This window comes from Falco biarmicus, chromosome 3 (genome assembly GCF_023638135.1).
Source record: "Falco biarmicus isolate bFalBia1 chromosome 3, bFalBia1.pri, whole genome shotgun sequence".
In the NCBI taxonomy this organism is placed as follows: domain Eukaryota; kingdom Metazoa; phylum Chordata; class Aves; order Falconiformes; family Falconidae; genus Falco; species Falco biarmicus.
The window spans coordinates 121478141-121490680 of NC_079290.1; the positions used below are offsets into that span (position 1 = coordinate 121478141).

A 12540-nucleotide genomic window follows, 5' to 3' on the forward strand; every position below is an offset into this window, starting at 1 on the left:
CCCCAGAGACACCCCTGCCAGGGACCCCGCCTTTGCCCCAGGGACCCTCCGGCCTAGGGATACCCCTTGCCTCAGGAACCTCCCCAGGTCCCCGCCCCATCCCAAAGCCTTTCCTCGGGTTTTGCTCTCCCCCCCCAGCTTCTTGCTGATGATACTAGCGCACTTTAAAAAAAATATTGTTAGCTTGGATCGTTCTAATTACAGCACAATTAAAACAGAGAGAAGTGACTCAGGTGGGGACCTCGGGACAGACCCCCTCCGGCGATGTTGCACCCCCCAAAGAGGAGGGCTGCCCCGAGTGCCCCACTGGGAGGATGCTCGGCCGCAGGACATGCTCCAGGCCAGGGGCTGCATCTCCATTTTTAGCTGAATTTGGCCGATTTCCCCTCCTAAACCGGCGATGCTGGGAAGGCAAAGCCCCTGCCCCAGCTGCTCCCCCTGCTCCCCCCTCAGCCTGCTCCCCGTGTATATTTTGGATTCACATGAGGGGTTTTATGGGAAGGCGAGTATATATTTAGGCTTTTCAGAGAAAGCATGCAAACGCCATTCAGAGGAGTTACACGTGTGTGTGAGGAAGGACTTACTGATGCCCCATCCCGGCTCATCCCATCTCACCCAGAGCCACAATCTCCCGGGCCCAGCAGGGTGACCGAATCCCCCAGTTCGGAGCAAAGCCACCACTAGGTGACCTGGCAGTCCCTTGGAAGCCACTGTCATGACCGGGGACCACCCTGTCCTCTTAGCCCATTGTTGCCCCCTTTTTTTTGTGCTGAGGGCAAGTTCCGGCCCTGCCCAGGGGGGGTTCCCCCTCCCGGGTTGTAGCCTGGGGGTGGCCCTGGCCCCAGCACCCACCCAGGGGTGACCAAGTGTCCCACGGAGGGAGTGGGCAGAGTGGGGGTCCCTTCCTGGAGACAGATCCCAGGGCCTCCATCTGCCCTGGTGCCTCTCCCCCATCTATCCTGAGGTGACCTTGTCTGCCCCAGGACCCCCCACCTCCCCCTGGGACTCCCCAGTCTCCCCTTAGGTCCTCCCAGTCTGCCCCAGCTCCTCCCATCTCCCCCTGGGAACCCCCAGTCTGCCCCAGCTCCACCCATCTACCTTTGGGACTCCCCAATCTGCCCCAGCTCCCCCCGGGACCACCCAGTTTGCCCCATCTCCCGCTGGGACCCTCCCAATCTGCTCTAGCTCCCCCTGAGACATGCCCAATCTGCCCCAGCTCCACCCATCTACCTTCGGGACACCCCAATCTGCCCCAGCTCCCCCCCACCTCCCCCCCACCTCCCCGTGGGACTGCCCAGTCTGCCCCAGCTCCCCCCATCTCCCCCCGGGACCCCCCAGTCTGCTCTAGCTCCCCTTGAGACCTCGACAATCTGCCCCATCTCCCCCCCCATCTCCCCCCGGGACCCCTCAATCTGCTCTAGCTCCCCTTGAGACCTCCCCAATCTGCCCCATCTCCCCGCCCCCATCTCCCCCCGGGACTTCCCAGTCTGCCCCATCTCCCCCTGGGATCCCCCACTCTTCCCCAGCTCCCCCTAGTCTGCTGCCGATCTCCCTGGTATTTACCTTTGGGTTCCGAATCTGCCCCCAGCTCCCCCATTATATCTACCCCAGAGCCCCCCCATCTGCCCCAGCTACCCTATCTCCCCAACCCCGCCCCCCCCCCCCCCCAGTTTACCCCAATCCTTTCCCTACCCCAGTGCACCCCACCACCACCCCACACCCTCCGGGTGGCGGGGCCGGTCCAAGGCGGGGGGGGCCGGTGCTTCCTGCAGGGCGGCGCAGGGGGGACGCGGCGGGGAGGGCGGCGCGGCGGCCCGCACCCACACCGCCTCCCGCGGGCGGCGGCAACAAAGGCCCTTCCCCGCCCCCGCCGCCGCCTCCCGCCGCTGCAGCCGCCGCCGCCGCCGCCAGCGTCCTTGCGGCAGGAAGATGCCCGGGGAGGTGCCGCCGCCGGCGCCCCGGGGGCTGCGGAGCCTTGCGGTGCTGCTGCCGCTGCTGCTGCTGCTCAACGCCCGCGCCGCGCTGGTGAGTGCCGGGGTGGCGCGGGGGGCCGGGGGGCCATCGGTAGGCGGCGGGAGGGGGGTAGGGGGTGGGGGGTAGGCATCATGCGTGGACCGGCAGCGGGCGGGGGGGACACAGGGAACGGGCTGGGGGGCGGCGATCGGTATCGTGCGTGGAGCGGCAGCGGGTGAAGGGCACCGGCATCGTGCGTGGAGCGGCAGCGGGCTGGGGGCACCGGGGTGTGGGGGGATAGGTATCGTGAGTGGAGCGGCAGCGGGCGGGGGACCGGTACCGGGCTCGGAGGGGGGGCACCGGCATCGTGCTTGGACCGGCACCGGGATGGGGGGGGTCGGCATCGTGAGTGGAGCGGCACCGGGACCGGGGCCGAGCTCAGGGGGGCGCGATCGGCATCGTGAGCGGAGCGGCAGCGGGCGGGGGGCACCGCAGCGGGCGGGGGCCGCGGGAGCGGTATTGGATTGGGCGGGGGGGTCCGGCACCCGCTGGCCGCGACAGCCTGCCCTGGGCCCCGCACCCGGCGTGGGGGGGGTCCCGGAGCCGCCCCCCTGCGCGGCTGGGCTCTGGGGCACCTGGCTGGGTGGCTGAATGGGGGGCTCTGGGACTCCGCCGCCCACGCTGGGGCTCGCCCCCTGCTCGGGGCTGGGGGGCGCCCACCTCCCCGGGAGCTCCACTCCCCGCCCCCTGCCCCGTGCTGCCCCACCGCCCCCGCCTGCACAACCCCCCGAACCCCTGCGCAGCCGCTGCCCGCCCGGGTGCCCTCTTCCCCTGCGCCCCCTCCCCAGGCAGGGGCTCAGCCCCGGGGTGCGGGCAGGGCTGGGGCAGGGGCTCAGCCCCGCAGTACAGGCAGGGCCGGCAGCAGCTGGCAGGTGGGGTGGGGGGCGGGGTGCCCACACCCCCCCCCGGTGTGCGTGGGGAGTAGGCTGGCGGCAGATGCCATTTGAAGGTCGTAGGGAAACACGCTTTAAAAATGACCCTGTGAGGGGGGACAGGGAGGGAAAACCCGCTCCTGCTTTGTGGCAGAAGAAACGGGGGGGGCGGGGGGGCGGTGTTGCCCCATCCCTGCCTGTCCCCCTGCCTGCCCCCTGGAATCGCCCTCGCGGCTGTATGGGGTAAGTGCAGGCAAGCCCTGCCTGCTACTCGCCCCTTGCCTGCGTGGACATTGCCCCGCTCTGCACCGGCTCTTCCCGGGAGGTTTTCCCAGCCCTGCCCATGGGAGGGAATTTTGCTACTGGCAGGAGGAAAGGGTCCATGGCTTCTCGTGGTACTTCCAAAACTGCTTCTCCCCATGGCCAGCATGCTCTGGCTGGGATACCCTCCATCAGAGCCCCCCTGCCCACTTCCTGCCTATACCCTGCCTGCGCCCTGCCCTGTGCTCACTCTTTGCAAGTTGCTTACAGGAGCGTTTGGGGGAGCCAGGGTGGCTTTGTGGGGTACTGGCTGTTTAGTGATGCTCTATGGAAAGGATCCTCCTGCAGCCAGAAGATGCTTTTCCCATGCAACCAGCACAGCCCAGAAGGAATGGGAGAGTGTAGTGGGGGGGGGGGGGGGGGGGGGGGAAATAAGGCTGCCTATTCCCCCCCTCTGTAAGAGGGGAAGAAGTCCCAGGACCTGGCTGGTTGCCAGCGGGCAACCTGCTGTATTCAATAATCCAGAGCCCTTCCCCATCCTCCTGGCGTTCTGGTTTGCGGGCACTGCAGGATGGCACCCTGATTTCTGTGAGGCAATGGGTGCATGTGGGGTGTTTGCCCGGCTTTCCTGGCAGTGGTTATTCCCCTCCCAAAGAGGCAGATGCAACTTTAGTGTTTCCGAGGAGTCTGCTGAGCCGCTATGGAGGACACCATCAGGTGCGTGATTTACTTGTCTGAGTGACAATAAATATTGTGGCTCCCGGTGATGTCATGCCATGAATCAAAGGGCAGTTTATTAAACTGAATATTGCACTTTGCTATTGATCCGGGGAAGCCTGAGCTCTGCTGACAGCTCCCTTCCATCACTGGGTGCCTGTGGCAGTGAGAGGTGAGTGTGGCTGTGCCAGCACCTCCAGTACCTGTGGCAGGCATGGGGTCGGCTGCATGGGTGCTCACTGCCCTCCCAAATAAGCATTTCCCTTTCCCCTTTAGGGAATTTTAGTTGTGGTTAGTGGATGGTGATGCAGGTGGTTGCTGGCATTTGCTAAGGATAATTAGGCAGGAAAGGTTACAGACTTGTTAAATGCCAGGATAGGAGCGGTGATGGGATGCTCCTGGGCACCACAGAGGCTGGGGGAGGGAGGCGGCTGCTTCCCTCCCTGAAGGATGTTCCAGGGGCTATGGGGCATCCTCACCTGGAGGTGACCAAGGCCTCTCCTCTCCTCCTCTTTGCTGAAGTTTTAAAGTCGTTTGGTCTTGTTGGACAATGTCTCAGCTTCTCCGTGGGGTCACCAGAATGGGAACCAGTGGCTTGGCACAGCTCTGGTACATACCAGCCAGCTGCGGTGACAGTGGCGTGGGGGATGGATTTGGGGACCCTCGTGTCCCTTGTGCAGTTGTGCAGGCAACTGGGTAACGCTGCCTGCAAACCCTGTGCAGGATCCTGGTCGCTGCCAGGGAGCCCTTCTCCAGAGCAGTGCCTGGAGAAGTAATTAATGTTTGCATTGTGGAGACTGGACAAATAACTCTGGCTCCTGCTGGTACCTACCCTGTGAGCTCCTGGGGATGCACCCAGTGCTGTGTGTCCCAGCCCTGGCCCAGGCAGTGCAGAGGAACACGGCTGCCAGTCTTGTGGTGTTGCTGAGGGTCTGGGAACCATAACGAGTCTCGCGGGAATTGACGCTTCCCTTTGATGTTGTGGTGGCTTCGATCCCGCTTGGCCCTGTGTCTGTATCTGTGTTTGTATCCGTCTGTTGGGATTGGTCCCTTTAACCCTTTGTGTGCCTCTGTGGGAGGGCTGTGGGGCAAGGCCTGCCTCTCCTGGCAAGACCCAATCCTGGCAGTGGGTTTTTCCAACAGCGTCATGGACATGGAGGTTTTGTTTTAGCCAGGATTCCCCAGGGCTGGAAAGCTCACAAGCTCACCCTCTGCATCACTGCTGACCCCCATCTCCTGCTCCATCACTTTGGAGCCAGCTGTGGATGGCTTTGAGGATGAGGTCTTGAACCGAAGATCCTGGCAGCTGGGTGGAGAGGAGCCCCTGCGTCAGCTGTGCCCATGGTGGGGGTGAGCTCAACCCCTTATTAGACACTTGAGAATCCAAGAACAAGCTGTTTTCTGTGCAGCTGGGAGAGCTGGCTGCTCCCCACCCTGCAGACCACACACAGGCCGGGGTGGTTGGTGCTTCCTCCTCTTCCTCCTTCGCACAGGGCCTTGGTAGGGAGCTGGGATGCTGGTGGCTGGGAATAGTTTGGGGACAGAGCGGGGAAAGGGCAGTGCCAGGCAGCACCACTCGCATTAATTAGATGCAGGCAAAGAGCAAGCTGATGAGCTTTAATCAGTGAGGGTGGCCTGTGCGCTAGGCTGCAGCGAGGTGCTGGGGGAGTGGGTCCAGCCAGCCCCGTGTGACCTCAATTACAGAGAGCATCGACTACCTGTAACCTTTCTATGTGTCCTGCGCTCAGGTCCCTGTCCCTGCTGGAGCTTTCCCTGTGGTGACTCTGGGGCTGGGCTACTTCGGGGCTGGCCTCATCCCGCTCCTCTTCACAGGGTACTGGGAAGGTGATTTTGCTTCAGTCCCACAGTATGTATCTGAGGGGCTCTCCGGGCGAGATTCAGTGTGGTATGGCATCCCTCGCTCCTTGCAATCCCTTAAATTCCATCCTTGGCTGCATCTGAAGGGATAATGGGGAATGTGGGACCCAGAGATGCCCCATGGCCCCTCAGAGGTTTGAGTTGGATCAACCACCTCCCCCTGCAGAGGATCTGGGGGCTTACCCCTGCAGCCCTGGGTCCCACCAATATGGGGGTTTGCAGGGCACGCTTGTTCCCATGAAGTCTGCCAGCAGTCAGGGGTTGGCAGCTCCCCGGCCAGCCTGGCATGGGGGCTGTGGTAGGGTCTTTCCCTTCTGAGGTTTGTGGGGGCTCCAGGGGCTGCCGTGAAATTGTGTGGCATGTATTGAGTTTGCTGGGGCTCAGCCTGACTCCCAGGGGTGTGGATTTGAGCTCCCTGGTGTAAACTGGGGTAATGTGGTGGTCAGACCCAGCCCCATTTGTAGGGACACCCCAGCTCTCCCCCTCCAGCCGCACTCAGTACCCAGCTCCTTCCTCTTACGAGAAAGAGGTGAAGCAAGATCATAAGGAAATTGAGGGGAAAAAAAAGAAAGAAAAAAAAGGGGGTCCCAGAGCTTCTTAAGGGGTGCAGGGTCCTCTGGCCACTGTCCTGCCTGTATGTGGTGTGGGGGTTAAGTCCACAAGTGTCCCTGAAGCTCCTTTTCCCTCAGAAGAGCTGTGGGAGGTGGTGGCAACCCTGGGAGACGGCAGCGGGGCTGGGGGAATGCCCTTCCCTGTCCCCACACAACGTGAGCCGGGTACCAAACCCTGCCAGGCTGTGGCCTGGGAGACTGCCGCCTTTCCCTTCCCGAACCTTTAAAGCTTTAAAACAGTTTTTGGTCAGGGCGTTAATTCTGTACCCACACCCTCATCCCACCGAGCTTCCCCCATGCTCAGAGCGGGGCAAGGAGGCCTGGTCCGATCTTTTCCTTGTGTGGCTCTGAGTGGTTTTTTTGCTTTTATTCTGCTCCTTGATGCATGAACCTGGCACTCAGCATCTCTGCAAACCCAGCCTCGGTGCTCAGGAGGTGGAGAGCCATTATTTGTGGGGAGAAATCCCCTTCAGCACGGGGATTGCTGTCCCCTGGGACCAGCAGGCAGGGGTACCTTCCCCAGAGCTGTGGTCCTCAGCCCCTCCCCACGCTGGTTAACGCCTGCATAAGGCTCCTTTGGCTCAGGACCCTGGGGGGCTGCTGGAGAAAGATTTACCCCGCAAAACCGGTGATGCTGTCGAGCCTCTCATGGGCAGAAAGGGGGACGTGCCTCTTTTTCAGCCCGGCAGTGTCAGCCTGGCCCCGGCAGAAGATGCTCATCCCTCCCCGGCTGTGTCCCTGGAGACGGTGCCACAGCACGTGCACGGAGGGAGGAGCAGCAGCTGCCGGAGAGGGTTTCCCAGCTTTTCCATCCTTGCTTTGTGCTTTTTCCCTGTTCCCTTGATGTGGTGCTTTATAGCAGGGGGAAATATTTCCCATCAGGAGTGTCCAGCAGCCCTTTGCCTCCCCTGGCCGTGGCTTTCACAAGCCATACGTAGCCAGTGCCTGGCTCTGGGGAGAGCGGAGGTGGGAGTAAGGGCAGCGGGGTGAAACAGAGAGCTTTTTGTGGCAATGCATACATCTTTCCCAGTTAATTAATTTGACATTTACGCCGAGTTTCTTGTGCAAAGCTCCCAAGTGTTTTGGCGACCTTCATGAGCAACACACAGGGCAAAGGCCCCCCTTTTGTGCCCAGCCCTGCGGGGCAGGACAGGAGCTGTTGGAAGTCAAGGCAGGAGGGAAGGATGTGACTGGATCCAGGCAAAGAGTGGCTCCTGGGGCTGCCAAACTCAAACTGGTTGCAGCATCTGCCCTGACAAACAGTGTTTTGAGGGGTCTTGCTGTGGTCAGGAAGGAATGGAATTGAACCTGGGGTCATGCAGGTGGCACAGGGATGCTCCTTTTTGTTGTCAGGATGGTAAAAGCATTTTTAGAGCTGGTTCTTTCAAAGCTTTTTGTTAAAATTACTGGAAAAGTTAATTCTGGTTAAACCAGTATTTCACTCAGCTGTGGCAGTGTGTGAAATGCATTGAGCAGATGGAGGAGACAGCATCTATCTGGGGGTGAACAGTACCACTGCATCCCCACCCTGGGAGTGATGCTTCCCAAAACTTGCATCCCCCTTTTCCACCTCAGCATCCCAGAATAGGTGATTCTAGCTCTGTCCGGTCTGGATCAGGATGTGCACTCTGCCTCAGCCACGTGATGTGCCCCTGCCAAAAGGGAGGCTGCATGTGTTTACATCTCTGCGGTCACAATGCAAAGCATTTCCCTCCTTCGGAACAGCTTGGCCACAGTTCAAACTACTTATTTCAAGATAAAAATAACAGCAGCAACCTCAGGGTTGCTTCTTCTTTCCTGGCCAGTGGCGAAATAAGGAGTGTTTTAGCAAGAGGGGAGAAAACCTTAATGTGGGGGAGCCTGGGCATGTGTCCCCACCACTGCAGCCCCAGTGTGGGGGACCTGAATTGGGGCCCATTGAGGTGGAGGAGGCTAGAGCTGGGACAAGCATCGTCTCTCAGGCAGCGTGGAGCACAACTTGTTGGCAAAACAGTTTATTTGCCAAAAAATGCTGTTTTCTGGAGGAGGAGGAGAGGGGAATGAAGCTATTTCATGAGCCGCGTTGGTTGGGCTGAATAACTGCTAAGGAAGGCGTGTAGTCCCAAGTGTGAGTTTGGCTTGGTTTATAAGTGATGCTCGCGTTAGCAAATGTCAAAAATATAGCAGAGGGATGCATTTTGGGGACAGAGAGTGGGAGTTTTGGTCCAAAATGGGCATTTAAAAAAACCCCTTAATTATTTCTTATTTTTTGCAAGGAAAGCTATAACTGAACAGAAAGCCCCTGTGTTTCTCTCCTACCCCAAAGCAGTTTTCCTTGCAGAGGCAGTGAGTGGTACTGGCACAGCGTGCACAAAGAGCTTTACTGCCCCAAACTAGGTGTAGGTCCCCCATTTCCAGATCATTTAAAGCAAATTTTGGTCCACTGGGCTCCTAACAACTTTTCTAGGTGCTGCCTGTCCTGAGAATGTCTGTTGTGTCTCGAGATGCTGCTGGGAAACCTCTCCATCGCAACCCATGAAGATGAATCAGAGGAAGCTGGAATAATGCATTTTTTTCCCCATTTTGGAGGCTTTCTGGCGAGTAACATCACTCGGCCTTTAATTTTCCTTCTCCCTTGTACACAGGCTCCAAGTATATTTTCTCAGTGTTAGGTGAGGGTGTCGTGGGAATCTCCTGCCACCAGGATGAGGGTACTTAAGAGCCAGAGCTGAGTGTCACGGGAGATGGCACTTATGGGGAGCGTGGGGAGGAAGCAGGGACCGGCACTTAAATGCCTCCAAAGCCCTGGCTCTGGCCCAGTGGAAAAACCCAGAGCTGCCAGGTATTTGTTGATGAAATGGGATGATTTTATGCAGCTCCGATGATATTTTCACCCGCACCCAGGAGGCTGCTCTGAGTGTGAGGTTCCCTTTTTTGGAGGTGCTGGGAGAGGCAGCTGCCATGTCCCTGTGACTTTGGGGTGCTTTGGTCCTTGGACGGTGTCACCACCCCCTTTCTCATTGCCTCCTCCAGGACAAATAATGCAGCACATAATAAATCAGCTTTGCAGGGCACTCCCCTCCTCCTGAGGCCTGATGAGCTTGGTGCACCCCAACCTGGGCAGTGCGCTTGGGTGCCAGGGGCTGTGACCTGGAGCACCACATGGCACTGATGAGCGCTAATTAAGCCCTCATTAACTACCAGTGACTGCAAGTCTGTGCCCTGCCAGGGTGTGTGGAGCCCTGTGCAGTGCTGCTGTTGCCTCTGTCAGAGAATGATTACAAACATCCCTTGGAAACCTGGGGGGTGGGGGATCCTGCTGTTAATGAACCTGCTGTTAATTAGGGAGCGTGCCAACACGTATTTACTGATGGAGAAATCGGGGTGTTAAACAAGGACCTGGGCATCATATAGGAACTCAAGGCATCAGGTGTAGCAAGCTGGGGTGAAATGGGGCTCTGTGCTGGTCTTATGGCCAGGGGGCATCATCCCCCCACCGCAGGCTCCCCGGGGACCTGTGCATGCCAGAGCTGCACCCTGCTGGGCTGCCCAGGTGAGCGGAGCTGCCTGGGACATGGCCCCCAACAGCACCCAGCCTCCGTAATCGATTAATCCATTGTTTTTGTTTTCTCCTGGCACTGAAAGGAGCTGTTTCTCCCCATTTTTCAGTAAATAATTGTTTTGGGTGTAACTTGCTTGTTAGCTGCCTGGCAAGCTGCAATTAGGCTGTGGGAGAGGGCTGTAGGGAGGGTTAGCAAGCTGGCCTGGCTCCTGGGGTGTCCTCTGTAGCACTGCAGCATCTCCTGCAGCATGGAGTGGGGTTGCTGGGGCTGCAGGGGCTTGCTTTGCTGGGCAGGAACCCTAGGATTTTTGGGGTGTTAGTGATGAGCCACACCCCTCAGTGCTGTAACTGGGGTGATGCAGCTCATTCTTCCGCTTTGCCCTCTTGCCATTAATTGGGTTTAATTAACGTCTGCTCCTCCGACTCAAGGTGCCTGTTCCATCTCCAGGCTGTGGCATTTAAAGCCATGCACAGGACCTTGCAGTGTGGGTTGTGCCATCCCCAAATGTCCCTACATAGGTGTCCTTAAAGCCACCACTTGTGATCCCCAGGGCTGTTCGTGTGGAGGTGGGTAGATGCTCTCCATGCCAAGGGGATCATTGCAGCATTCTAGATGGGAACAGCTCCTGGCTGTGGAGGATCCTGAATCCCTTTATTTTCCATGGCGAGAGCTCTTCAAGCACCCAGCCAAAGGCTGGAGGGGGAGAGTGGGAGGAAGGCTCTTGCTGCTGTGGAGGAAGAGACAAGGAATCCACTGAACGTGGCATGGGGATCAGATGGGCATGGCTGGGTTTGCAGGGATTGCCTGGTACCCACTGGCTGGTCCCTGGAGCATCGTCCCTCATGGGGATGTACGCATCCCTATGGACATTTCTTTGCTAGTGGCATCCCGCAGCAGTGCCCACCACGTCTGGAGCAGCTGTGCCTCCTTGTCTTTGGGCTGAGCTCAACCAGACTGTGCCTGCTTACTCTTGCAGTAAAAAGGGGCTGCAAAGAGTCAGCAGAGAGGATGCGCCATGAGGGTCTGCATCCTTGGAGCAAGCCACTGTCCTCTGTTGGCATGAAATCCTGTGGATCTCCTGTATGTTCAGGAAATGCCCCTGCTACATACGGGCTTGCCCAGCCAGAGATGTGTGTGTGAAGGATCCTGTTTACCAAATCTGAGCTCACTCTGCAGCCAGCCAACCTCTATTTGTGTGTGTAGCATCCCAAACAAGACCAGAAATAGTCTGAAAGGCACATCCGTTGGGTAATTTCAGTTGAGATGTGAAAAGGTGAAAAAAAAGCCTGGTCAGACTCTGTGCAGCAATCCAGCTTCAAACACACCCAGACCTGGGAGGAAATTGAAATTACACCATCTGTAAAGGGAAGGCAGCAGGCAGGGGTGGCTGGGGCTGAAGGAAGCAATAGCTCTGTGTTCTGGCTGCTTCCTGCCAGAGGAGCAAGTTTTTGGGTCTAAACAGTGACTTTTTGTATCTAAATAGATGGAGCTGTCTCCTCGGGGTGCTCCTTTCCAGTCCTCAAGCAGGTGTTGTGCTGGGCTAAAAGCACCAGCGAAATGACTGAGGAAGATCAACCCCGTGGGCTCCTCTGTATAGACCCTGATACAATATTTGGTAAAAAGAGTTTATTTCTGTTTTTTTCATTTGGCTGCTAGTCCCACCAGCCTGGTGTGGGGCGAGGATCTGGCTGGGGCCATCCCGGCTGCAAAGCACCTGGCAGTATGGGAGAGGGTCCTGGGAACACAAATGTGGTCTTTTTTTCCTTCTGACCTAGCTCCAAACGCTCTGTTTGCTCTTACCAGCACAAGCAAAGGATGCTTCTGCAGCCGGGCTAATTCCCCTGGGGCCATGCATCCTAGTGCTGTAACCTCTGGATGAAAAGTATTACTGCATCCATGCCGAACAGCTTCATGCTGCTAGCAATGCTGGGACAGGGGAAGGAGCAGTTGCTTTCCATCGGGCAGGGATAGGGTGACATGCCCCTCATCCCCATGTGCCTCGTGCCGGCAGGCTGCTGCATCCCCGGGTTTGGGAAATGGCTGCTGCCTACAGGCAGCCGGGCGTCCCCTTCCCATCCCTCTCCCCCCTTATTTTCCTTGCTTCAGCCGGAGTGTTTTGCTTGATGGACTGTATTAAAGTCAGGACGTGAGGAGGACAGGCTGCCAGCAATTAAGCTGGGCAAGCCCTCCCCCCGCCGGGTGTGTGAGAGGAGCAGGGCTGGACGCCAAGGTTTTGGGGAAGGGACCATTTCTTCCCTCCTGCTCCACTTTGGATGCTCAGAGCAGATGAGGGGCCACATGGGGTGAATTTCCCACCCCCTGGGAAATGCTCTTGGTGAAATAGGTTGGGTTGGGTGACTGCATTTTTGGATAGGAGCTGCAAACCAGTGGCTGGGCTGTTCCTGAGCCTCTCATCTGCAACTCATCCTCTTTGCTCCAGATTTGATCTAAAAAACTCCAACTCTCTCCACAAACCCCCTGACCCCCAGCAGGTGAGCATCCCACACCTTCTCTCCCATGGTGGTGCAGGGGCCCAGTGGTTTTGGGACTGATTCTGGCTCCAGGTGGGATGCTCACCCCAGCACCCACCACCCTGCTGCAGGCATGGGCTGGATCCTGCTTGTCCTGGTGCAATTCCAGCTGCTC

The 12540-nt window shown here is 58.4% G+C and overlaps 1 protein-coding gene across 1 annotated transcript in view; it reads left to right on the forward strand.

Annotated features, from left to right (window-relative positions):
• The first annotated feature begins 1859 nt into the window (after positions 1 to 1859).
• The window catches only part of SDC3 (syndecan 3), a 42045-nt gene continuing 31364 nt past the window's right edge, over positions 1860 to 12540 (forward strand). Inside the window, exon 1 of the mRNA XM_056333556.1 lies at positions 1860 to 2025. Within this exon, the coding sequence (XP_056189531.1) occupies positions 1930 to 2025 (96 nt within the window). The 5' untranslated portion in view covers positions 1860 to 1929. The remainder of the gene's footprint in view (positions 2026 to 12540) is intronic.